At 33.9% G+C, this 24,124-nt stretch overlaps 2 protein-coding genes across 8 annotated transcripts in view; one reads left to right on the top strand and one right to left on the bottom strand.

The window, feature by feature from the left end:
- The first annotated feature begins 3,581 nt into the window (after positions 1–3,581).
- Positions 3,582–6,241, top strand: LOC140830941 (probable protein phosphatase 2C 24). The gene is given in 5 exon segments (XM_073194530.1): positions 3,582–4,361; positions 4,454–4,807; positions 5,189–5,294; positions 5,836–5,867; positions 5,869–6,241. Coding segments are annotated over 5 exon segments (1,143 nt in total). The 5' UTR covers positions 3,582–3,965; the 3' UTR covers positions 6,124–6,241.
- A 5,024-nt stretch (positions 6,242–11,265) lies between these two features.
- Positions 11,266–24,124, bottom strand: part of LOC140830939 (uncharacterized) — a 34,443-nt gene continuing 21,584 nt past the window's right edge. For 3 of the 7 annotated variants that reach the window (XM_073194524.1, XM_073194525.1, XM_073194523.1), the window contains 7 exons: positions 21,039–21,157; positions 20,500–20,686; positions 20,180–20,395; positions 19,879–20,004; positions 18,142–18,861; positions 17,852–18,035; positions 15,772–17,733 (listed from right to left, as the gene is read on the bottom strand). In XM_073194524.1, the coding sequence (XP_073050625.1) occupies positions 16,658–17,733; positions 17,852–18,035; positions 18,142–18,150 (1,269 nt within the window). In that variant the 5' untranslated portion in view covers positions 18,151–18,861; positions 19,879–20,004; positions 20,180–20,395; positions 20,500–20,686; positions 21,039–21,157 and the 3' untranslated portion in view covers positions 15,772–16,657. Of the gene's footprint in view, positions 11,391–12,258; positions 12,347–15,771; positions 17,734–17,851; positions 18,036–18,141; positions 19,030–19,878; positions 20,005–20,179; positions 20,396–20,499; positions 20,687–21,038; positions 21,158–24,124 lie in introns of those variants that run through there. The other 4 variants (XM_073194528.1, XM_073194529.1, XM_073194527.1 and 1 more) reach the window with 4 other exon arrangements.

Genomic DNA, 24,124 nt, shown 5'->3' with positions numbered 1-24,124 from the left:
AATGGATCCCGATCTAAGATTTTGTAGCCAAGTTTTAGCTTTATCTTTTAAAAAAAAGGAAAAAGCTTAAGTCGAATGGTGTTCATGCTACAATTTAGATCATTATATGTGTTGCACACTTCTTCAAACTCTCGTAAATGCATGTATGGATTTTCAGAAACTAAGCCATGAAAGTTGGGTAAAAGTTGGATAATACCAGGCTTAAAATTGAAATGAGATGCATCAGGGGGAAAAACTAGACATGAAGGTGCACTAGTACGTGTAGGATTCATGTGATCTCTAAGTGTTCTTCATCTATCATGATCATGTTGAGATTGAATTTCATCTTCATTTTCTTGGATGGGTTCTTCCGCCATGTTTTGTAAAAATAAAGGGTTATTTCGAATGAGTCGACCACTAAGTATACGTGACCAAATGCTCATGCAAATGCAAATGCAAATACAAAAGAATAAAAACACACAAAAGCAATAAAAATTCAAATAATGAAAAATAAACTATAAAGGAAATTAAATAGACTTGAAATTAAATTATACTTCCCCAGCAACGGCGCCAAAAACTTGTTGCGACTCTGATTGTTGCACTCCCAAGAGCAGGTTGTCCACAAGTAGTATAATTCGGTGAGTCCGATATCGTATCCACAGGGAAGCTAAGGTAATTACAAGTCCACTACAATGTCTTTTTTTTTTGTTTTTGTTTTTTTTATTTTTAATTTTAATTGTTTGAATTTTTAATGGGTAAATTTTAATTGTTCAGATTTTAATTTAAGTAGTTGAGATTAAAGGATCCATTCTTGGTATTTTAATAAAGTTAACATTAACGAACAATATTGAAATCCACTTAATAAAATGCTTCCGATATATTAAATAATCATATTTATATTATGTTATATATTATTATCTCATAAGTATATAATATATACCGAGACTATAAATGTGGTCAAGTATTTATTGTGCTATATATATTTGTAAACACTAAATCAAGGTTCCCACTTTAAATGGTTGGTAAAACCAAACTAACATTTAAATGGTACCAAGAAATTAATATTATGATATATTAATATATAATAAATCAAGGCATCCACTTTAAATGGTTGGTAATACCAAACTAACATTTAAATGATTCCAAGAATTTAGTGTAACATATAGCAACAATAAATCAAAACTCCCACTTTTAAGTAGGGTATAAAAATGCTTAAAGAAATAAATATAACATAAACAATAAATAATGATTAAATAATATAAATCATAGATTCTTACTTTTTAGTAACCTTATTATCATGCCAAGAGTTTCATTATTTCATCTCAACTTTAGGAAGTTAGCTATTCATTATTCAAAATGTAAAACTTTGAATATGAAATTAACATGCTAATTATATTTAAATGAAGAAATAAAGGAACAATATAGAGAGAAATATTATGAACTCAAAGGTTTGTTCATAGAATGAGGGATATCTCAATACATTACAATGCACCCCTATTTATAGCCAAATTTGGGGAGACAACCACAAATAAAATATTATTTTTTACATAAGTCTTCATTGGTGTTTCAAGATATTATATTATATTACACATCACTTTTGAAAAATCTTCTTCTCCGAATTTGCTTCTTCACATAAAAAGAAACATGTGGATAATTGAGTTGTCTAGTTGTGGTATTTTTTTCAAACCATTTGACCAAGTAATTTGATAGATATGGTCAAAATACTAGAGCATGGTAAAACTGTCACTCCTTTGGTAACTTTATTTGTTGCTTAATTTGATCCCAATTGTGAGATGATTTTTATCTCAAACTTGCCATCAATATTGTAGATATTAACATCAACTTTCTACAGGTCCAAGAATCATCTTAATCCCATTTGCAATGCCAAGTTTATTCTTGTTTTATCGAACCTGTAAAAAATAGTAAAAACTTGTAATTACACAATAACTTATATTTTATACAATTTATTATAAAACATATAATATTTAAATATTTAATAAAACAAAAACCATAATTATATTATAAAACATTTAATTAATGTACAATTTTTATGTTTATCACTTAGACCGAAGATACATTCATGAGCCATGATTCACGGTGGCTCTCGTGGCAGAAGGTTGTGTTTGTGAAATGATGCCAGAGTTTGGAAGGAAGCCGATTTGGGGTGAGATAATGAGATTGTTGGAGAGAGAAATTTTTTTTGGGTAATGCTATGTGTACATAATGGATTACATAGAGGCTTACATGTAATTATTAATTAATTATTAAATTACAATTAAACCATCATCCTAAATTGATAGACTACACATTCCATTCATTATTTCTTCTCCTATCAATAATATTAAATTGTTTTTTTAATGTAAATCCTGATATTTATCATACAATTTTTTTAAAAAAAAATTATTTTGATAAATATTATATTTTTCAATATTTAATAAATCATATAAAAATTAATAGTAATGATTTTTAAAATTAAAAAATTAATGATTGTAACTACAATAATAAATTATTATATTGCCAAAATTAGAATTAGACAAACGAAACAATCTACAATCTCTTTTACGAATCTACATCTAAAACAAACGAAACAACAAATTGGAAGAAAAAAACTAACCTTAATTTACAGTAATAAAGATGTAAAACAAAGAGAATAGATGGTCGTCTCGATAAGCAATAGAATATTTCTATGATCTCGATTTTTTCTTCGTCTTTACCGCATATGGATTTGGAAGCGAGGGTTGGGAGAGGAGAAGAAAGATACGGTGAATCGATTTGGAGTAGAATTTACGTCAAAGTAAGGTATTTATATAAATAGCATTTCCATTTTTTTTAGAGATGTATGGCGGTGAGAGTGAGGAGAGATTAAAAAATTGAAAATGATAGGGAAAAAAATAAAAACTTTTAGAGTGGCTATTATTAAAAACGTCATTATAACATATCTAAATTTAATATTTTTTTATTAAAAATTTATGTGTAACTAATGTCATGATATGTATGTAATAACGACATTATTCTAAAAATGTCATTCAGAAAATATCCAGTATAGCATTTTTTTTGTAGTGGGTTTTACTCACTTGTTTACTTCGTTATATTTTCATTGGTAATTGTTTATGATAATTTTTAAAAAATACTTTTATCGTAAGATTGCATGCATGCGATTCATTTAAATGTTTATTTTAAAAAATGAGAGCTTTTATAAAAAAATATTTTTTGTATTTTAAAATGAGTAGATGTTATACTTTAATTACACTTAATTTGCTCAAACTTAGTTTAACCGTTTTTTTCTGTTTATCTTCGAAGCGTGACGTTTTTGTCGAGTTTCGTTTAGAAAGAGTTTTTAAAACACTGATATAACCTGATTATGAGGACACATTTGACACTAGAGCGAGTTTAAAATAATCCCTAATTATTCATTCGATATTTAACAAGTTAAAAATAAATAAAGATGTAGAAATAAATGAACAAAATTAGAAAGTCGAAACGTGTCCCACCAAAAATTGTTGTTCTCCAGACGTGTCAACTACCTGAACAACGTCAAAGCGGTGATTCCTCTCCCTCCGTCGCGTCAAAAGAGGCGACACCTGCCCCACCTGTTGCCATCTCCACCTTCGACCCCTGACTGCTGATTAAAAAAATCTCGTACACTCTACGCGTGTCCCTGTAAACCTAATTATCAGCGGGACCCATTAGTAGAGAAAGCACTGGCACCACAGCATTTCGGTGTCGAGCTTTCATTGGATTTTTGGGGATCCTTGCATTGTTTCTCCTACACGTGTTAAGCTTCATCTGGCTGTGGATGGGGATGGACGGTCCAGATTCGGTTACTCTTTGGGAGGGGAAGCATCAGAGCTGCATTGGCTTGCTTCGTTAGGTCTCGGTTTTCGCGAGAGAAACGAATGGGCAGGCGGCGTTTAAATTCTCTGTACCTTTTTCTTTTTGAAATTGGACATTTTCTTTTGATTTAAGGTAAGAGGTTCGTGTTGTAAATGGCCGAAATATGTTGCGGTTTGGTGGGACGTGAGAACAAAGGTTCTTGCGATACGAGCAGCCGAGCGGCGCGGCGGCGGAGAATGCAGCTCCAGAAGGTTCGAGCGCGGTCGTCCAGTTTGGTGCCTATTGAGACCGATGATGATTCGAAACGTCGTCGGTTGAACAAAGGTGTTGCTAAATGTGGCTTGATGCCGGAAATTGTGTCGGAATCTTTTCTACTCTCTGGCGGAGTCACTCAGATGCGGCCTAAATTCGGAATGGCCTCCGTCTGCGGAAGGCGTAGGGACATGGAAGATGCGGTGGCGATCCACCCCTCGTTTTCCAATCTACATCAAAGCACACCACAAGCACTGCACTACTTTGGAGTTTACGACGGCCATGGATGCTCTCACGTAATATATTTTTATTGTTGATCAATGTTGGTCCACATAAATCATAGTAAATCTTTCATATCACCATTTTCGTAGTTTTCTGGGTTTTTTAGGTGGCGACGAGGTGCAGAGAGAGGTTTCATGAGCTGGTGAAGGAAGAGTTAGGTTTTGCAGAGGAAGAACTGGCAGCAGCAGAAAGCTACTGTGACCGGAAATGGTGGAAGAAGGTCATGGATCGAAGCTTCAGCCGCATGGACAAAGAAGTGATTGCATGGAACGAGAACGTGGTTGATGACGTAACTCCGAACTGCCGCTGTGAGCTGAAGTGTCCAGCGTGCGACGCCGTTGGATCCACGGCGGTGATAGCCGTAGTCGCGCCGGACGAGATCATTGTGGCAAACTGCGGTGATTCCAGGGCGGTGCTCTGCCGCAATGGCAAAGCCATTCCTCTCTCCAACGATCACAAAGCAAGCTCTCGCTCCTCCTCATCTACACTTCCTCGGCATTAAATTTTATAAATATTTAAAACCCATTAAAACACAAACTTCATTTTTAGAATCACTATAGCTATATAAAATCAATTTTTCGTCATGCGGATGTAATCTGTTTCCGCTAACGCTGTGGCCGGCTTTTACGAGCGCACGAGCCAAGGAGAAAATCATTTGTAATTATAGATGTTCTACTCTTAACGACTTGCGTGTTATGTTCAAGAATTCGCACACGATTTCATAGATTCCATTGCAAGATTAAAAGAATGATGTATGTATAAAAGTTAATTTGGATGGTAGTTAAAGATTATAATTTTGTGTAAAGAAATGTTTTACTGAGAATGCATATTGCAAATGCAGCCCGACCGGCCAGATGAACTGAACCGGATCCAAGCCGCAGGCGGGCGCGTAATATTTTGGGAGGGTGCGCGTGTTCTTGGAGTTCTAGCCATGTCTAGAGCTATTGGTAAGTCATTTTTCAAATTATTTTTCTGTACTCGAGATCATATATGGATTAATAAAGATCAAATTTTTATGTAACAAAACTTATTCATGAGTATGAAATTACATTTATTGAACCGCCATTGATAACATAATTTATATATGTAAAATCTACGTAACCTCCTAATATATATCGCATTTATCCTGTTTCAGTGGGTTTGCGCTCACAGAAATTTCATTCCAAATACTATTATTAATGTTTTGTATGCAGATATACTTTTATAAAAAATTATAATAATTTTAATGTTTTTTTATTGAGTGAAGGATTTCTTTCAAGTGAGATTGATTTTTATGTTTGAACGCTTGATAGGAATTATTTTTTTAAAATGGAAGTTTAGATAATTTGTATACATTCTTAAACTTCCATGAAATTGTCTGAACATAAAACACGCTTAATTTTGTGTTTTTTAATAATTGAGCGTACGTATAATTAATTTCCTACATAGGTATATTTAAAATTGTGTACATGCATGATATTAATTGGCTTTATATCTTGCACGCAACAGGCGACAATTATTTGAAACCATACGTAACAGTGGGAGCCAGAAGTGACCGTGATGAAGCGAATGGAGGACGACGAGTGCCTGATCTTGGCGAGCGATGGGCTGTGGGACGTGGTGTCGAACGATACTGCATGTGGGGTTGTGCGCATGTGCTTGAAGAACGAGCACAGGCACGATCAGACTGCATCGAACAATGCATGTGCTGATGCATCAATGCTTCTAACGAAACTAGCTTTGGCAAGAACGAGCGCAGACAATGTCAGCGTGGTAGCCATTGACATTAGAAAATAACGTGAGTATGTCAGGCTAATCGAGGCCAAAGTGTAATTTTTCGAAAAAATAAAGTTTCGACACCGACACGGTTTATCGAAGTGCAAATCAATCCGTTGAATATATTATATATATGTTATATTTGATGTGTAGGATATAATAACTAATTGGATTGATTACAAAACTTAAGGTATGTTATATTTGGTGTATAGGCTATAATAACTAATTGGATTGATTACAAAACTTAAGGTAATGATATATAATGTGTAGTGATTAAGAATGTTTTGTTTGCGAAGATTTTAATGTTGGTAAAATATTAATTTATGTTATCTTTTAGGAATTGGATTCTCAATCCTTCTAAAACAATGAGATGTTTTTTATCCTAAATAAGTTTTTTTTATCACGAGTTTCATGATTAATTAGACATATAAAAAATGAGACAAACATGAGTTTAACCATTTATCTTTTACTTATCACTCATATCAAACATATAGAATCTTGTGTTTCTATTTTTAGGGTTTATGCCTCTTTTCATTGCATATTCGCTATTATTTTGGTTTCCGAAGGTTGGAGACTTAATATTGTGATATCCCGATACATCAGGAAATGTTTAAAAATTAAACACTGAAAACAAAGAGTTTTCTGGTATGATATATATACTAGCAAACTTGTATATGTAATAAATAAACATTGTATTTGCAATGTAGAAGTCAAAATAGATAAAGTGTGTAATCGATTACAATTGAACTAAAAACATTAATAAAACAGGACTTTCGAAATTGGTCATCAGTCCAGAACATCTCTAGCTTGTTCTTCATCGTCTAGTTGTTTTTCGTTTTTATCTAGGTAATGAGAGTAAGGGGTGAGTATCTTGTTAATATTCAATAGTTGGAGTCGATCAATCATAATGAATGTCACACCCCATCTGTTAATCCTCTAAGAATAGAGGTCATGTTAACAGTTACTATATTTCACTTTATCATGGTCATAATAAAACCTATCAAACATCGAAAATTCTCTTACCATTTCAAATTCAAGTAATAAACAATTTAAAACATGGTTTCTCATATCAAAACAAATAGAAAAGAATAAATCATTTATCGAATTGGAAAAATATATCATATCCATCGAATTTTTATAAACATATGTGTACATTTTTAAAACATAATCCACCTACATAAAGATTGAGACGTCTACTACTGAATTTTTTTTAAGCTATTTCCGAAAATTACAATCAACACATGCATTTTAAAAGATCATTCACCACTAAAGGAAAATATTGCGGTTAAATAATTTTAATATCGTCAAATTCCTAGAATATGGTTTTAAAGGAACTCGAATGTAATATCCAAATCCTGATAAATCATCAACGTAGTAAAAAGATTAAAATGAATAAAAATAACAATGTTTCAATCCTGACTCATCAACATATAATGCGGAAAACGTATAGTCCTCGGGTTAACGTGCGCACACCCAGCTCCGCCTACTCAGTCTTTGGCACCTCCAGTCTCCACATCATCATGCTCACCTTCATTATCCACACCTCGTGAGTCTAAATACTCAGTACACTGAACCGATGATAACAAGTACATATACATAACACGCAACAGTGAAAAGTATTGTAATTAAAATACATCTCATGATCTTAAAAGCATGAAATTAAACATAACATGTCAAAGCATAAACATATCCATATCACATCATATCCACACATATGTGTTCATTTTCATTTATTGAATTCAGTTTATTAGTTGTGACTTTCGTATCAACTCTAATTCGATGTATATCAATCTACATATAACCGGGGTACCTGGCGGCGGGAACATCAGCGATAATTTTACCCATCCACTGAGCCTTGGCCTTACATGTTCATGTTCGTGTTCGTTTTCGTATTAGTCACAACCAACTCTCTTCCTTCAAAACATGCCATCGTATTCATCACTTATGAAAATCATGCATATACGTACAATTTCTTAAAACCAAGTATGCAACGTATTTTCCATATTTTCATAAAAACTCACGCTTAATTTAACATATAAATTTTAAACATGCAATATTGGTGATCAGGGCATTGCCATGACTGCTAACTCGACCCGTGTACAAAATAATCATTTTGCTCCTAGAAACCCTAGTTGACCATTTGACTCATGGACCTCAAAATTTCGACCTGAAGTCAACCAGACTTATTAAAACACCTCAAAACATATTTATAACAATTTCCTAGACTTAAACTCGAGACATTGCAATAACTTCTATAATTCATTTTAAAATTTAGGCCGGGGTCCTGGTTTTAATCTCAATTAACCCGAACCTCAACAAAACTTTTCTAAACTTAAACCATGACTTGAGCCTACCTGACCAGCCCTTAAAATACATATTTCAGACCACCTAAGACCCAAGAAAGCCCTCGACCCTCTGCTGGAAAAATTTTCACAAGGTGAGTCAAACTGTAATGCACCTTTGGCTTCAATTATTCGATACTAGCCTAAAACCCAACGGACCAGCCCCTAGCCAACTATTCTGGGACCAAGACCAAACCATGAGCCCCCTCCTAGACCGACCTAACCCATGTCGCTTGCTTACCCAACTCACGCCCCAAAACGCGACTAGCTTGGCACCCTCGATCGACTCATGCCACGCCATACTGCCAGGAGCACATGACCCTTCACAGCCTTGAAACGGACCCACTAGGGTCTGAACCACGACCTCGACTTAGCCCACGCACGCTGCTCCCAACCCTTTCATCAGATTTAGTCATATTGAGCCTTAACCCTAGAACAAACCCCTCGGCCCTTGCATGTTTCGATACTCAAAGCCGACCTTAACTCCTAGACACCTTCCAACATGATATAACACAACCATTACACCGAGACCTAGCAGCCCCATACACAAAAGCAAGAAATCGTGAGCCTCTTGTCAATAATATGGATATTTTTCGTGTCAAATGTGTATAAAACCAATACAAGCTAATAGGTATGATATTTCTCCTTCATAAAAATATAAATAAACATATATTGATGTGAAGGATGAGAAAAAAATATGTATAGAGCGTGCCTATGCGTATTTACGCATGAAAACCTTGATATAGTCGTGTAGAACGTACAACCGAGAGACGGAAAAGAAATATTTTGAAAAATCTTTAGAAAATTAGGGAGAAAAGTTGCTAAATTTCGAAACTTGCTGCTGCTGAATGGGGAGGGTGAGTCCGAATGGTAATAGGGGTTTTCATTCAGGGGGTAGGTTTATGTATAATATAATTAGTATAATGGGCTCTTAATTAAAACTAGCGACCGAGGCACACGCGTTGCGTGTGTCATGAATATATTGAGCTAATATATTAAACATTCATGATATTACAACAACATGACACCGAAACATTTTGTACGTGAATAATGAAAGGACAATAGATTACGAAGCTTAAATAAATCTGCCAAACTCAATTTTTTAACTTACATGATATATGTTTTGATCATAAAAAATACTATTCTTTTGAAGCCGTAAGTGAAATATTGATAAATTTCAACGTAAAAAAAGTAAACAAATAGTCAAACGATTTTCCAAAAGATATCATAATGGCATCGAAATAAAATTTATTGAATTTAAAACCTCAAATTTGTCTCCTAAATTGAGCTAAGAAATTGAACAAAAACAATTAAAACTGTATTTATGTTTACACATTGTATGCATAAGTTAAACTCTATCTGTTCTAGCGTATTAATAGTTTTGCTTGAGTTAATCTAACGAAGAACCTCAAATAACACTTTGTATTCCTAGAGCAACACAACCAAATTAAAAAAAGAATAATTTTGATACACTAAATATGAAGAAAAATATATGAAAATTGTAGTTTGAATTTTTATTTCTTGAAGAAATTACAGAATAAAGAAATATGTAAGGCGAATACCTACTCTAAAAGTCCATTATTACCAAGTAAAAGATTTCAAATGCATTGATCCGGAGTTCTCTTTTGGTTATTTGTGAAAACTTATCAATCTTCCATGTATGCTTTCCATATAACTCCGAAGGTTTTGGTCCTGCAGCATAAGACAATAACAATAACAAACTCATGACAGCGAAAAGGATATCACATGTGACATTAGGATAAATACTTGAAGCGTACTACAATGCCAAAAAAAATGCCTGGCCTCTTACACATAATTGCACGTGACAAAAAAGCCAACTTGACCAAGGTATGCTAAGTGTAAAACAACACTTAATAGTTAATACATGCAAACCTAGAGGTATTCACTCTCAATTTTATTTATAATAAAATAATTTATAATAAAATAATATTTTCATACCTTAATCCAATGTTTCTTCTACATATTCGATAACCTCCTTCAGATCATCTAATACCTACATCCACACATGACAATATTGAACTTCTAAATCTCAGAAAGGCAGAAATCCCCATGCTCATTAGGAGAAAAGATAAGCAGATTATAAGATGACTACCGAAGCACATGCTCCAGATAGGAACTCGGAAGGATCATAACCAACAGAATTGGTGAAGGAAAAATATAAAGTGAATCAATGACGCTTATTAAAACTGATTCGATATAATCAATGCCCACTAATACCAATGGGGAAAGAGATAAATCAAGATCCACATGAATAATGAAATCCAACTCAACATGAGAAAGCTTGTAGCAAGAAAAGTTTAAGCGTCAAAACTGACATTTTATTCATATTTGGGAGCCAGATCCTTTACTCGCCCCATATTATACAGTAATAAAAATAAGCATCATAATCATCCACACATTTTCCAAAAAGGATGCACCGGATTGAGCTAATGAAAAAATATCAAAGGATATGACATGCAGTTACATGTACAGACACCACCAAATCATCAAATCTATTGCTTTCAGAAACTTACAAAAAAAGGGGGGGGGGGGGGGGGGATGAGAGTGCCGACACCACAAATAAAATAAATAAACAATGGATTTTTCCCAAATTAATCATGTAGGTTAGCACTTGTAGTCCACGCCACATCTTGAACAATGTCTAAAGCAGCATGTAATATGAATTGGTGTATATTAGCAGCATCCTCTTTCTACAGATTTTAAAATTCTCAGAATAAATCATATTGTATGATGCCATAATGGCGAGATTGAAATTTTTAAAAAAAATGTAAAATTGATGGGGTATTGAAAAGAATCATACTTTGGGAACTGTACCAACTTCAGCTTCGTAAATGGGGATATCATTTTTGCTTACTATCATGAAGCACGCAGTACTTGCCATCAATTTTTTCCTCTTCTTCTTTGTCTTTTATGAATTTAGCTTCTCTGTAAACATACTAATGAGTGGCCAGAAAACATGTTGATATGCAGTACGTGATATATATAGCCCATCTGTAAAGATACTAATGAGTGGCCAGCAAACATGATGCAGCAAACATGTTGATATATATAGACATGCAGTAAACATACTTCTCTGTAAACATACTAATGAGTGGCAAGCAAACATGAGCATGGCGAGTAATTTTATATTGTGCCCTGATATATAGACATCTCTAATTTGCTATTTTATAATAGTGGAGAATATTATAATAAGCTTAGTTTCGTAACACAAATACAAAATTTACACATATATCTTCAATAATTTCAAGTTTCAAAGATATAAGACCACTTAAATCGATCAAAATTAATTTATTTCGTTGTATCACACCAACACACTTACAGAAAAGTGAAAAAAAGACGAACAATAATACGTCGTTACAGCAGTAATCAAAATAAAATAAATTTAAAGAGGAAAAAAATTGAAATCATCGTAGGGTGTTGCAGCCAAACCACCGCCGCTGTGCAGGAGGCGCTGGAGTTGGGGCATTCGAAGGACACTGAGGAGAGGATGGCTGGCGTCGAGCATCTCAACACAACCAGATATTTTGTAGAGTTCAAGACAACCAAAGGAAAAAAAGAATAATTTTTATACACTAAACATGAGGAAAAAGAAATGAAAATTGTAGTTTGAAATAGTATTTATTGAAGAAATTATTTTTATACACTAAAAAGAATTATTTTAATGTATAAAATTATTCTTTTTATTTTATTTGGTTGTGTTGAACTCTACAAACAAACGAATGTGATATAATTACTAATATAAAGCAACATAATAAATCATAGACGATAAACTTATTTAATGTTAAAAACAAACCAGATGAAGATGGGGGCGAGTAGATCTGATCCATTGAATTGAGTATGACATTTCTACTAATAACTTGTTTGCAACCAGTATCCTTCAGCTGTTGAAAAAAAAAACAAAGTCAAAACCAAAAAAAAAAAATTAAACTTAAACCAACAAACAGAAAATCATAAATAATCTGTTTCTCCATTAGACACTAAGCAAGTACTTTTGAAAATTGATTTAATAAATTTAGAAATTGTAATATTCATGCCAAAAATGTTTATTTGGGAGACGTGATAAGATAGAGGATGGAAAATAGATAAACATGGATAGAGATAAAAGCATGGATAGAAAACATGGATAGAGATAAATTGATTTTTTTAGCATCCGCCAAATTCTAACATTGAAACATATATCATGTATTTAACGATTATTGTGATTATTTGTACATAATGTATTTTAAAAAATTTACAATAAAGAGAGTTGACTTACTTACATTTTATCTTTCTCTATTAGGTAGCAATACCTCTTTGAAAACCACGTTTCTTGTGAATACACCACGTTGACGCTCTAAATTCCCGTCTTTTATCAAGATTTTTGTAGAATTTTGTGAGACTCCTCTCGAAAGTGCCACATATAGCTGACCGTGGCTGAACACATGGTTACGCAAAAATATGCCAATATTTGGGATTGTTTGACCTTGTGCTTTGTTTATTGTAAAAGCAAAACTGAGCCTTATGGGAAACTGTCGACGTGTCAACTCAAATGGTAATCCAGAATTATCTTCACTTTTCAAGGGCATTCTATGTAGAAAGAATCTGGTACCCTTGTGAGGACCTGTTATGATCTCAGCATCTACAAAATTTCTACCAAGACTCCGACATATTAATCTTGTTCCATTGCATAGACCAAGTTCAGGCACAACATTTCTCAAGAGCATGACAGGGCTTCCTACTTTCAATTTGCTTTTATGTGGTGGCAAACCACTTGGACTAAGAGAATTAAAAAATTCTTCTTGAAAAAGGTTGTGATTGTCATCTTCTACACTATCCCAAGAGGTATACTCTTTTTTCCTCTCCAGGAAACTTGAGAATGAGCATTTGATTAATATTGTCCACATCAACATTTTTTGGTGTGATGATTGCTCTATCAACCATATAATTTTCATCGTGAACATGATTTTGCATATTAGGAAAAACAGAATCAATCAACATCTGAATTGATTGTTCACCTTCCCATGGTATGATAATTGTATCTGGTAATTTTATGAAATCACGATTTACAGTATGTTGCAATCCATCACCTACGCGCAAGAGAAATTGCGAGAACTCAATATCTTGAGCAGATCTCATATTCTGTTGAAGGTGTATTATCTTTATGCAATTCCAGAATGTTGACCTTGAAATACTTGCAGCAATTTGTTCTACCTTTGACCCTCGTTTAACAACCGGTAACACTTGTCGAAAATCGCCACCAAAAACCATTGTCTTCCCTCCAAATTCTATTTGATTTTCCATAATATCTTGGAAACTCTTACTGAAAGATTTGAAAGCATAGCGATTTGCCATTGGAGCCTCGTCCCATACTATAGCTGATGCACGTTGTAATGCCTGAAGTAAATATTACAAGTTGTTGATTTAGTAATGTGATATTACTAAATAATTAATGATTTTTAAAGAGAGAAATATGACATATGTTAGTCATATGAAGTCCAAATGATTTGAAATTTGGATATAACGTAGAAAATTCAAAGATATAGAAGTTTCATGTTTTGAGTTTTGGAAAATTTGATCGTTTGACTGATCCAAATGGATATACCGGTGTTAAAATGTTAAATATTATATATTATATTATTTATATTATTTATTAATATAATATAATATAATATTAAAAAAAACAAAAGATAAATGTGAAAAACTCAATCGGTGAATGAATTAGAATTTCATTCATCGACAGTGTAGGGAGAAGAGAGAGAGTGAAACAAGGTTTGATATTTTCTTTTCGATCTTGGGATTTATCGGTTTATCCAATTGACGAACCGACTTCAGTTTTGAGATCGTTGATACGAGGTCTTCGATTTGAGGTATAAATTTTATAGTTTTGGTGATGTTTGAAATTCGTTGATTTCTGGAATAAATCCGATAAATTGTTAAATCATACTGAAATTGAAGATTGTTGAATAGTGTATGATTTTAACGAAGTAGAGAAGATTATAGTGGTGTTATTTTGAATTATTCCTAATTTATTATAATTAGGGATTTTTAATGTTTGGATTGAGATTGGAGAGTTGTTTGTCAGTTGTTATTAATTCTGATTATATATTCGGAGTCTACGAAGTATAGGCTACACGTTGATATAAAGTTTTCGTAATTTGACGGATGTTGTAAAATAGCCTATTATTTGAAGTTAATTAATTAGGGTGTATTTGATGGTAGTATTGTGAATTAAATACACCAGATTATTAAATTGTTGAACGATACGAATTTATAATCGAGTTTTATATTTTGTTGAATTAATTGTTGTTGGGCTATTTGATGTTAGATATTGAGGCTGTTATAACAGTGTTGATACCGTGACAATGATCTGATAATTATTGTTGAATTATTTAGATACATCACAAGCCTCGGGATCAAAGAAATAGCCAGATTATATATATACTCGAATATCAGGTACGTGTTGACGTACGAGCATATGTTGTTATTGTTTAGTATTGATGAATACTATTGCGTTGAACGATGATAAATCACCGGAATAGGGTGATTTGATATTATATTTGTTGTTGTTTATTATTGTTGATGTTTTTGGTTATCGTTGTTGGGAGACGTATCGTTGATGTTGTTCGTTCAACGATATTCCTGTCACCGGAGTCGGGGTGCGACGTATCGTTGATTTCATTCGTTCGACGATATTGCTGTCGCCGGTGTTGGGGTGCGACGTATCGTCGATGTTGTTGTTCGTTCGACGATATTGCTGTCGCCGGTGTTGGGGTGCGACGCCGGTGTTGGGGTGCGACGTATCGTCGATGTTGTTGTTCGTTCGATGATATTGCTGTCGCCGGAGTTGGGGTGCGACGTATCGTCGATGTTATTGTTGCAGTGTTATGTTGTTGAGATTGTTGTTGGCTGATTGTCCAGAAACGGCAAAGGGGGTATTTATATTATGATTTCAGTTATATTTTATGTTGTTAATATAACTGTTATATATTACGATGATGATTGTTGTATATGCTCACCCTTTGAGGGCTGTTTCTGTTGGGCAGGTTACAGGACTATGCGTGAGACATGATAGTGGTGAAGGACTAGGTGTGTCTAGTCAAATAGTCCTGTAGTTGATAGTAGATAGAGACAGTATATCTTATTGTCTTATTTGAGTTGTATGTGTATTTATTATACTGTTTCTGCTACATTGACGTAGATAGTGTGGTGATTGCACTATTTTTGTCGTATATGCATTATATTATTACGTCGTCGAAAAGAAATTTTTATGCATATGACGTCACATGTTGCATGATTACGTGGCGAGGTTTGGGGCGCCACACACGCCTTATTAGATCTGCAAGTTCTGTCTGTTTTTTTATTTTGCAAAGTGTTGATGCGGTTGGTCTAAGTGGAATTTGAAAACGTGAATGTGCAGTTCTTCCACCTGGCAACAATGTCGCAGCTATTCCAGATGTTTCTACCGCAATTATTATTTTACCCATTTGTCTTAAATGTGCCAATATTGAGCGGTATAAAAAAGTCTTACCAGTGCCTCCAGGACCATCAATGAAGAAAATTTTTGATTGGTTATGCATAATACTTTCTATGATGGTGTCGAACGCAATTTTCTGTTCAGCATTCAAACGTTCAATAGGTCTCAAATCATCATCAGAAATATGATAAGAAAGCTCATCCTCAATTATTCTTGGTAGTGGTGCGTCTTCTAAAAACTCAGCACTTATTGATGGCAAATCAAAATCACCAAGTTTCATTTTGTACTGATGCAACAACCTTCGTATCTCAAGCAATAACTTATTGATGATTAAGTGACTTGATGAAATTTCTCTGCCATAATCTTCACACATTCTAGGATGGAACTCATCCCAGAGTTCTCGAACTATTGTTGGTTGACAAAACACCAATATGGATACAAATAACCTTCTCAATGAAGATGGCATTCTAACAGAGCGTGCTTCTTGCAGACATTGTATTACATAATCATCTTGTTTGAGAAGTCCTCTCATTTGAGCAGACTCCTTAAACGTTGAATATGTTATCTCATTCACAGTCATCAGATCTTCAAAAGATGTTGGGCCCCTGACATGATTTAAAAGGATACGAAGATAAAACCTCTCACCTTCAGATGGCGACACAACATATACTCTTCCAACCACTTTATTGTTGCTTCTTCGACGAACCCATTTTTTTCCAGATTTTATCCATGTGTAATATTATGGAAATTCTCGATATAAATACTTCCCAGTCAAGTCAGGATCACAATTTATTTTGAAAAATTCTGTAAGCATAGTCTTCGAGTTGCCATCATCTGCAAGTAGATCACTTACGCATTGTTGGGGGTCAAAATAAATCAAATGTTGGTTTGGTGTATGTAGTTGTAACCTAATGACTGAAAGATACATCCTACTGAACTCAAATGAGAAAATTCGCCACAATGCTTCAGGCGCACAAATCCACCTTCCATCCACGTACTGTTGGATTTCATCACAATTTTGTCCATTTCGCAACTCTAGTGCGACCCGATCAGGACCTTTATGGATGTACTTGTATATGTACTTGACACACTTAATCCCTCCACATAATTCAACATTAATATGACAATCATATTTCAATAAAAGCCAGGGATTGTACGGGACAACCCAACCATTATCAATGAAAACATCGTCATTGTTGGGAATTGATACTTGGCCACCTTCACGTCTTTGATACAAAGGGTATGAATCATTTCCTCGCGATGTGTATTCCACAAATGGTTTCGGAAAGTTCTTCTTGCATTTACCATTTACCATGCACGGACAATTAGGATTCATCAATCCACAGGGCCCATGTATCATATGGTGGACAACTGCTTCGTGTAAGTTGGGTTCTTCTGTTTGTAAAGGTATTTCAGCACGCACAATTGAGTCAAAGTGGTCGGGAGTACATAACTTGTCATTATTTTCAAATATGACCAACATATGAACATGAGGAAGCCCTCTTTTCTGATACTCAATGACGTACGAATAAGAGCGGACCTTACCTAAAACCCCTCTATCCACAATGTCTTTCTTAAATTCCTCAAATTTTGACCGAAATATCCTTGTAATCAAATCTGGACGGTCTTGAGGTGATTGCCCAGAAAGTAGTTGAGTTTTTATCTCATTCCAATTCGGATTGCATGTCATTGTAAGCATTATATCTGGCTTTCCATATGTTTGTACCAAAGTAATGGCATCTTGATACCGTTGGTACATATCACGTGGACTACCACCAAAAGATGATGGCAAAACGATTCTGTTACCAACATTTCCTGTATAAAGTAGAAGATGATAGATATGTATAAGATGTGAGTTGTAACATATAGTGTGAAAAACAATATTCAAATCATAAAGCTATCGTACAATATTCAAATCGGTAAGTTATCGTACCTGCATTATTTTCACCTCCATGTAAACAATCTTGCAATCCCTGGTAAAGTTTTGAACGTATATCACGTTGATTTGAACGTATCCATCGTAGTCTTTGTGTTTCAATCTTTACGTAATTGTCAACCACATATTGTTGAAGTAGACGACCTCCTCTAAGAATCAAAGATGGTGAATTTTCTCGTATCTGGTTAAGAAGATAATTTACACTGTATGAGAGTTGATGTAAATATAAGTTTGATTTTTTTTAAGATAAAAAGATAAAGCATAGAGTACAATGTTTTCTCACTAACCTGTAGCATATACGCATAGTAATTTAAGCATGTTAATCGGGTACCATTGATATTTCGGCTATTTAAGTCCCAACCATATGTACCATATGGCAAAAAGAGGGGATATTGTAAAGGATCATAATAGCCAACTACATCTTGAATGCTGATAAGATTTCCACCGATTCCTTGTATAGTAATATCTCGACTGCTCAAAGTTTCTTGATACTCATTGTCAACAATGACGGCCGCAACTTGAGATGTTGTGGTAAACTATATTGATGTTCATTAGGTTTTTGTTGCCTGATGATGAGCGTACAGTTAGGTATGTCTTGACATTTGCCAATTTGTCGAAACACGTGCACAAAAGGATTGTGTTGATCAAGAATGTTTTGTATCTTAAGCAGCAATTCTCGCCTTAGATCTGGATTTTCATGAAGTCTATTGTCTATATCATGATCTGTGTCTACAATCCACATCTGCATGTACCGTGGCCTACAATTCTCATTTGGTAGAAGACTTCCAATCGAGTGATATATTGAACCCTGGGCACGAAATGTGTAAATTCCATGTGTACCGGATGTTAAGAACTCATCTATATTGACTCCCATTGATGTAAAAGAGAAAACATGATTGTAAGCCCTTATGAACAGCCGAAAATGTCTTCCTTCCTCGTTATCCGCAGCATACAACTCTTGCAATTCAATGGGAGAAGGGATATGATCCAAATTTGTGTTTCCATTTCTACAGCAGAATTGTGATGTTTCACCATGAAACAGTACAGCTTGACAATGTGTACAAATTCTTGGGTCAGACAGTTGCCACCGATAATTTATCTCAATTTCACCGAAATTTCTTGCTAGGTTATGATATCGACGTGGACGTGGATATCATTGTATGTTAGTAATGACATTGTTTTGATCGAAAATGGTCCTGCAAAAATTTTCAAATTAATCTTCAAACTAACAATTCTTAAAGAAGTTGTTGCTGTAAGAGTGAACCAATAAATTATATGTTGTGGAAATTTATTATTATAAATTACTTGTAAATTTGTTTTTTAAAAGTAAACTATTTTTCAAATAAATGATGATGTCACTGTATATTGCAAAAATTTCAAAATGTATTTTTTTTTCTCCTATATGTTAATTGAAATTATGAAATGCATATAAGCTCTAATAAAAAAGTCAGATATTTCATATTTTACGTTAAAGAAATATACCATATTTTGAAATAATATCTTTATTATTTATACGAGTTTTTGAAAAATATGAGTAATTATTTTAAATAAATATATTTTTGTTGTACACAACTATAAATAAGACATTTTAAAAATATATAATGTGTTTAAATTTAATTTTACATGTGTAAAAATATATTTAATGTAGGATGCTTCCTATTTAATTTTTAAATCAACTTCTGAAACATTCAAATGATTAAATATTTATGCAAAAAATGTTGACATTTAAAACAAAAAATATAAATCAATCACCTAGTTGATGGACTCTCATTGAAGTCATTAAATATTACATGTATAACGTGAGAGAGGAAATTGCTGTAGAAGCAATAAAATGTTTTTTTTTAAAAAAAAATATATATGTCACAAATATAAAAATTGGGTGAAACAATTATTTAGCAATTTAAAATTAATTAAGTCAACATATTTTGATTAAATTATTTATATTTATTTGAACCCATTTATAATTGATGAATGTGTAAAACATATATACTCAATCGACTATTTATTTGGATATAGTAGAATACCTTGATGAACAGAATTTGGCCTTGGTAGACGTGTGCTAGAACTTCCACGCTCGTAATTTGATGTCAAAGTACGAAAAGATATTGGCTCTGAGCGACATGTTTGTCGCACTGTAGTCACATCAACAACTGTCATGAACAATAGATGTGGAGATTTTTGTAACTTCGCAGTAGTATTTGAGATTGAGATCTATTTGGAATATTTTGTACAATACTTCAAAGTAAATAATGATTGTTTTGCCAAGAAAATATTGTTTAAGATTACACTGTGGATTTAATTCCAAATATTGTAAAAGATACTTACGATTTTCCCCGATGTTATGAGTTGATTCTTGAATCATTGTATTTGGTGCAACAAAATCATTACTACCAAGATTAGACTCATCTGGAATTGATGATCTTTCATTATCTTGTCTCCTTAGATAATTTGTACGACGGCGGGCCAATTCCATGTTCCTTGCATCCTCATTTATTGATCGTTGTCTGGCACGTTGAGTCAATCTCCAATTTTTTTGTTGATCTGTTGAACAATATATTCATTTTGTAAGTGTTTTTTTGCATCTAGCACACCTCAAAAGTATCACTTATAAACCATGTAAATATTTATTAAACTACGAATTATACCATGCTGGTTTGAACTAGAAATGGATGAAGTAAGTTCCATTCTTCTAATTTGGTAATTTGATCGACGTCGAGCAAGGTAAGATTGTCGGCGTTGTTGGGTCATAGAATGTATCCTTTCACGTTCGTTATGCGTTAGCATTTGTCGCCTTTCGATGATGTAAGAGCTGGAGCTAGAATTTCTCATGCCCTACATAGAATTATAGACCAATAGTTAATGTACTTATGGTAATAAAAAAATAATAGTGGAATACACTTCAGAGCAAAAGCGAGAATAGAGTGGTTAATGATTATTTTTGCATGTACGTACATGACAATGTCGTCAACTATTTGAGGCTATATTTTTCCAATATATCATCGTTTTTGTCTAAATATGAAAGATATTATAAATTATATATATTAATGCTAATGTATTAGTATGATGAGTGATCATGAATGAAATTGATTTTTAAAATAGAAATATTTTAATAATTTTTTTTTAAATTTCCCACAATATAGTATTAAAATGTTTTCTGGAAATTTGGTATTGAAAAATAGCATACCTGTGAAGACATTTGTTGTTGATTTGCGACGTCATTTTGGATAGAAAACATGTTATTGACATTGTTTTATGATATATGATCTCCCGAACTTGTGGCTTTCATTTTCAATATTTAGATATCTGCAAGAGACACTATATTCTCGTTTTATGAAATTGAACGTAAAGCATAATCTAATATACTGAGTGAAGAACACATTGACTAAACTATTTAAAGATTCTTCATCAATATGACACTAAATATGATAAATTTATTGGAAGTTGTGAAGAAATAGTAGTAGACAAAGCGTTAGAGAAGCAGAAGATTTGAACGCATATGAAAGGTGGCGGCTCGTAAGGCAGTTTGAAGTTGTGAGCGTCGTGAAATGCAGTTTATTTGATGAGAGTAAATTGACAGCGCTTATGACAAATGAATCTAAGAACACCGAATAATGAAGATGAAAAAGCCCTGAGACAATAAGAGTTGGACAATATTTAAAACCTTGGTCTACAAATTTAAACTTGAAAACATTCGTAAGGTTGAAACCGAAAATAACATTCAAAATGTGCGTCGTATTTTCTGGATTTTAGAATTCAAACGATAAAAAAAATGGAAAACACTCATAAGGGATAAAAACATTACTAAAAAGATAAGGGGATAAAAATAAAAATTTTGTAAAAAGATCACCAAGACACTGTTTAGTTACTCTAGCATGCCCAATTTAATAAATAGCAAAAGATATAATAGTAGTTTTTTTTATATATAATGTAAAAAATATATTATATGACATTATGGTCAGTATTCCGTAGTGATTAAATTAAATAATGAGTATTTTATGATACTATTTTATAACGAAATTGTAGAACCCAATTTCGTACACGTACAACCTATGCATTTATTTAATTCGTTAAATCATTTATTTTAATTTAAAATGAGTTTAGCCATGCATAATTTATTTAAATGCATTATTTTAAATATATTCATGCTAATGTGGTTCACGCTAAAATACTTTTCGAGTTTCATGTTTCATGCGTTTATCCGGGGCGGGATTGAGGAAAAGACCCGGTGACGACTCTTGGCAATTTTAAAGATGATATTTTATTTTAAGTTGAGTTTGGGGAAATTTTAAATAATTTATTGAGTTTTTGCATTTTTAAGCCTAATTTATTTATTTAGTAATTTTAAGACTTTAAAACTTTTAAAAGTTTAACAAGTGTGCACTTTATTTTATTAGGGGACTTTATTTTAAGATGAGTATAGTTAATATTTTAACTAATTTATTATTTGTGTCAACCTTTTTAATTAGTATTTGATTAGCATGTTATTTATTTTAATTAAGCAAAATAAATTCCCTAATTAAGCACAAAACTCACGCACACATTACACACTTTTACACACACCTGTCACGCTTAAACACACACACACTCTACCAATTCTAGTTTTATTATTTTAAAAGAGAAAACTAGGGTTCTTCATTAGCATAGCAGCCGCCCACCCCCTCTTCAAATTCCAGCAAGGTTTTCGTGAATTTTATTGCAAGAAAACGGTGCCACGTTCGACCCGGATCAACCTCGCTCTCATCTCCGCTTCGATATCGCCGGTTCGGTAACGTTTATCATCAAAAGGCACGTATAATATGTTCTTTCTGCATCGATCTTGTCATAGTATGCGGCGTGTTATTTTATGCGTGAAAATCCATGTGTGACGTTCGTCGTTTGAGCGGAAAATAGTTTGAATGCGTTTGAAATACTTTTTAGATCTGAAATCTCGCAACTTACTGTTCTGATAAAAACTGCGATTTTTCTGTCAAGATTTTGAGAAAACTTTCAACTAGAAAATTGTAGAACTTTTCGATACCTTCGATTTGATATAAAATTCGAGACTTTTGGATGAAAATTGAGTGAGTTATGATGTTTTTCGTGGGACTGCTCAAACTGCGACTTTAACGAAAATTGTGTTCTTGTAGTTTTTGTTGCAGGCTTCGGTGGAGATCGACGGGTGATCGTTGCTGCATCTAGGTATGATTATTATGATGATAGGATGTCAATTGATGCGTCGCCTAGTGTCGATAGGCACTCACACGCACTAGAAGTCGTAGGTAACGAATTGGTGTCAATTGCTATGTTTGAATTGGATGTGTCGTAGGGGAACATCGTTGCCTTGGGTGGTTGTACGTTTATGGTTTGATGTTAGGGCATGATAGGATGGGTCTCGGGGTGTCGTTCATAGTCCGTGCAACCGAGTCTAGAAAGTTAAGCAAAGCATGTACAGAATTTTCGTAGCTTCGTTTGTCCCGCAGGTACACGGACATGCCAGGGTCCGTGTCTTTGTTTTTCTCTTGGTGCGCCATTACAGAGTCTACACGGACCTCCACCCGGACCCTGACACGGGATCCGTGCCTTTGATTCTTTTCGGAGCCTTTTTCCAGAGTCTACACGGACCTCCACCCAGACCCTGGCACGGGGTTCGTGTCCACCCTTCTTTCCGAACCCTTTGTAACCCGAGTCTACACGGACCCCTACACGGATGTAGGCACGGGGTCCATGTCCTTCTATTTTGGGAAAAATGTTATAGTATGCTTTGAGGTTTGATGTCATGATTTAGTGCAAGGATTATCAAGGTCGTGTCATGGGAAATTTTAGAATGTCCTGAGTAATGATTGAACTTGAGAGTAAGTACGATTTCTACGTTAAGTTATGCAAGTGAAGTATGCAAATTCATGTTAGTATGTGCAGCAACGGCCCCGATCGAAGTCCAACGAATCCCTCAACGCCAAGTAAGTATGTATGACGTGCAATGAAAATATTTTAAGTTTTTGAGGTATGCTAAATGTCTTGTGACCAAATTATGAATGGGTTTGGAAGTCGGTGAACGTGGCCGAGGACCTCTCCGCCCCGTTAAATTATGAGCGGGGACCAACCAGCCCGTTAAATTATGAACGGGGATCTCATGTATGCGGCAGTGGATACGTCCCTGTCAGCCCAGTACTGTGGTGTGTCTGATCAGGCGTTTATTATGTATGGGTCACTTGCTTTGAAACATCCTCTACGAAAATGATGAAGTTACGTATGTTCAAGTATGCAGTATGTTTATGAAAGTTCATGTTGATG

Source organism: Primulina eburnea, chromosome 4 (genome assembly GCF_022965805.1).
Source record: "Primulina eburnea isolate SZY01 chromosome 4, ASM2296580v1, whole genome shotgun sequence".
Classification (NCBI taxonomy): Eukaryota; Viridiplantae; Streptophyta; class Magnoliopsida; order Lamiales; family Gesneriaceae; genus Primulina; species Primulina eburnea.
The sequence above is the reverse complement of the archived record's forward strand: the minus strand, read 5'-3'. Positions and strand labels throughout refer to the sequence as shown.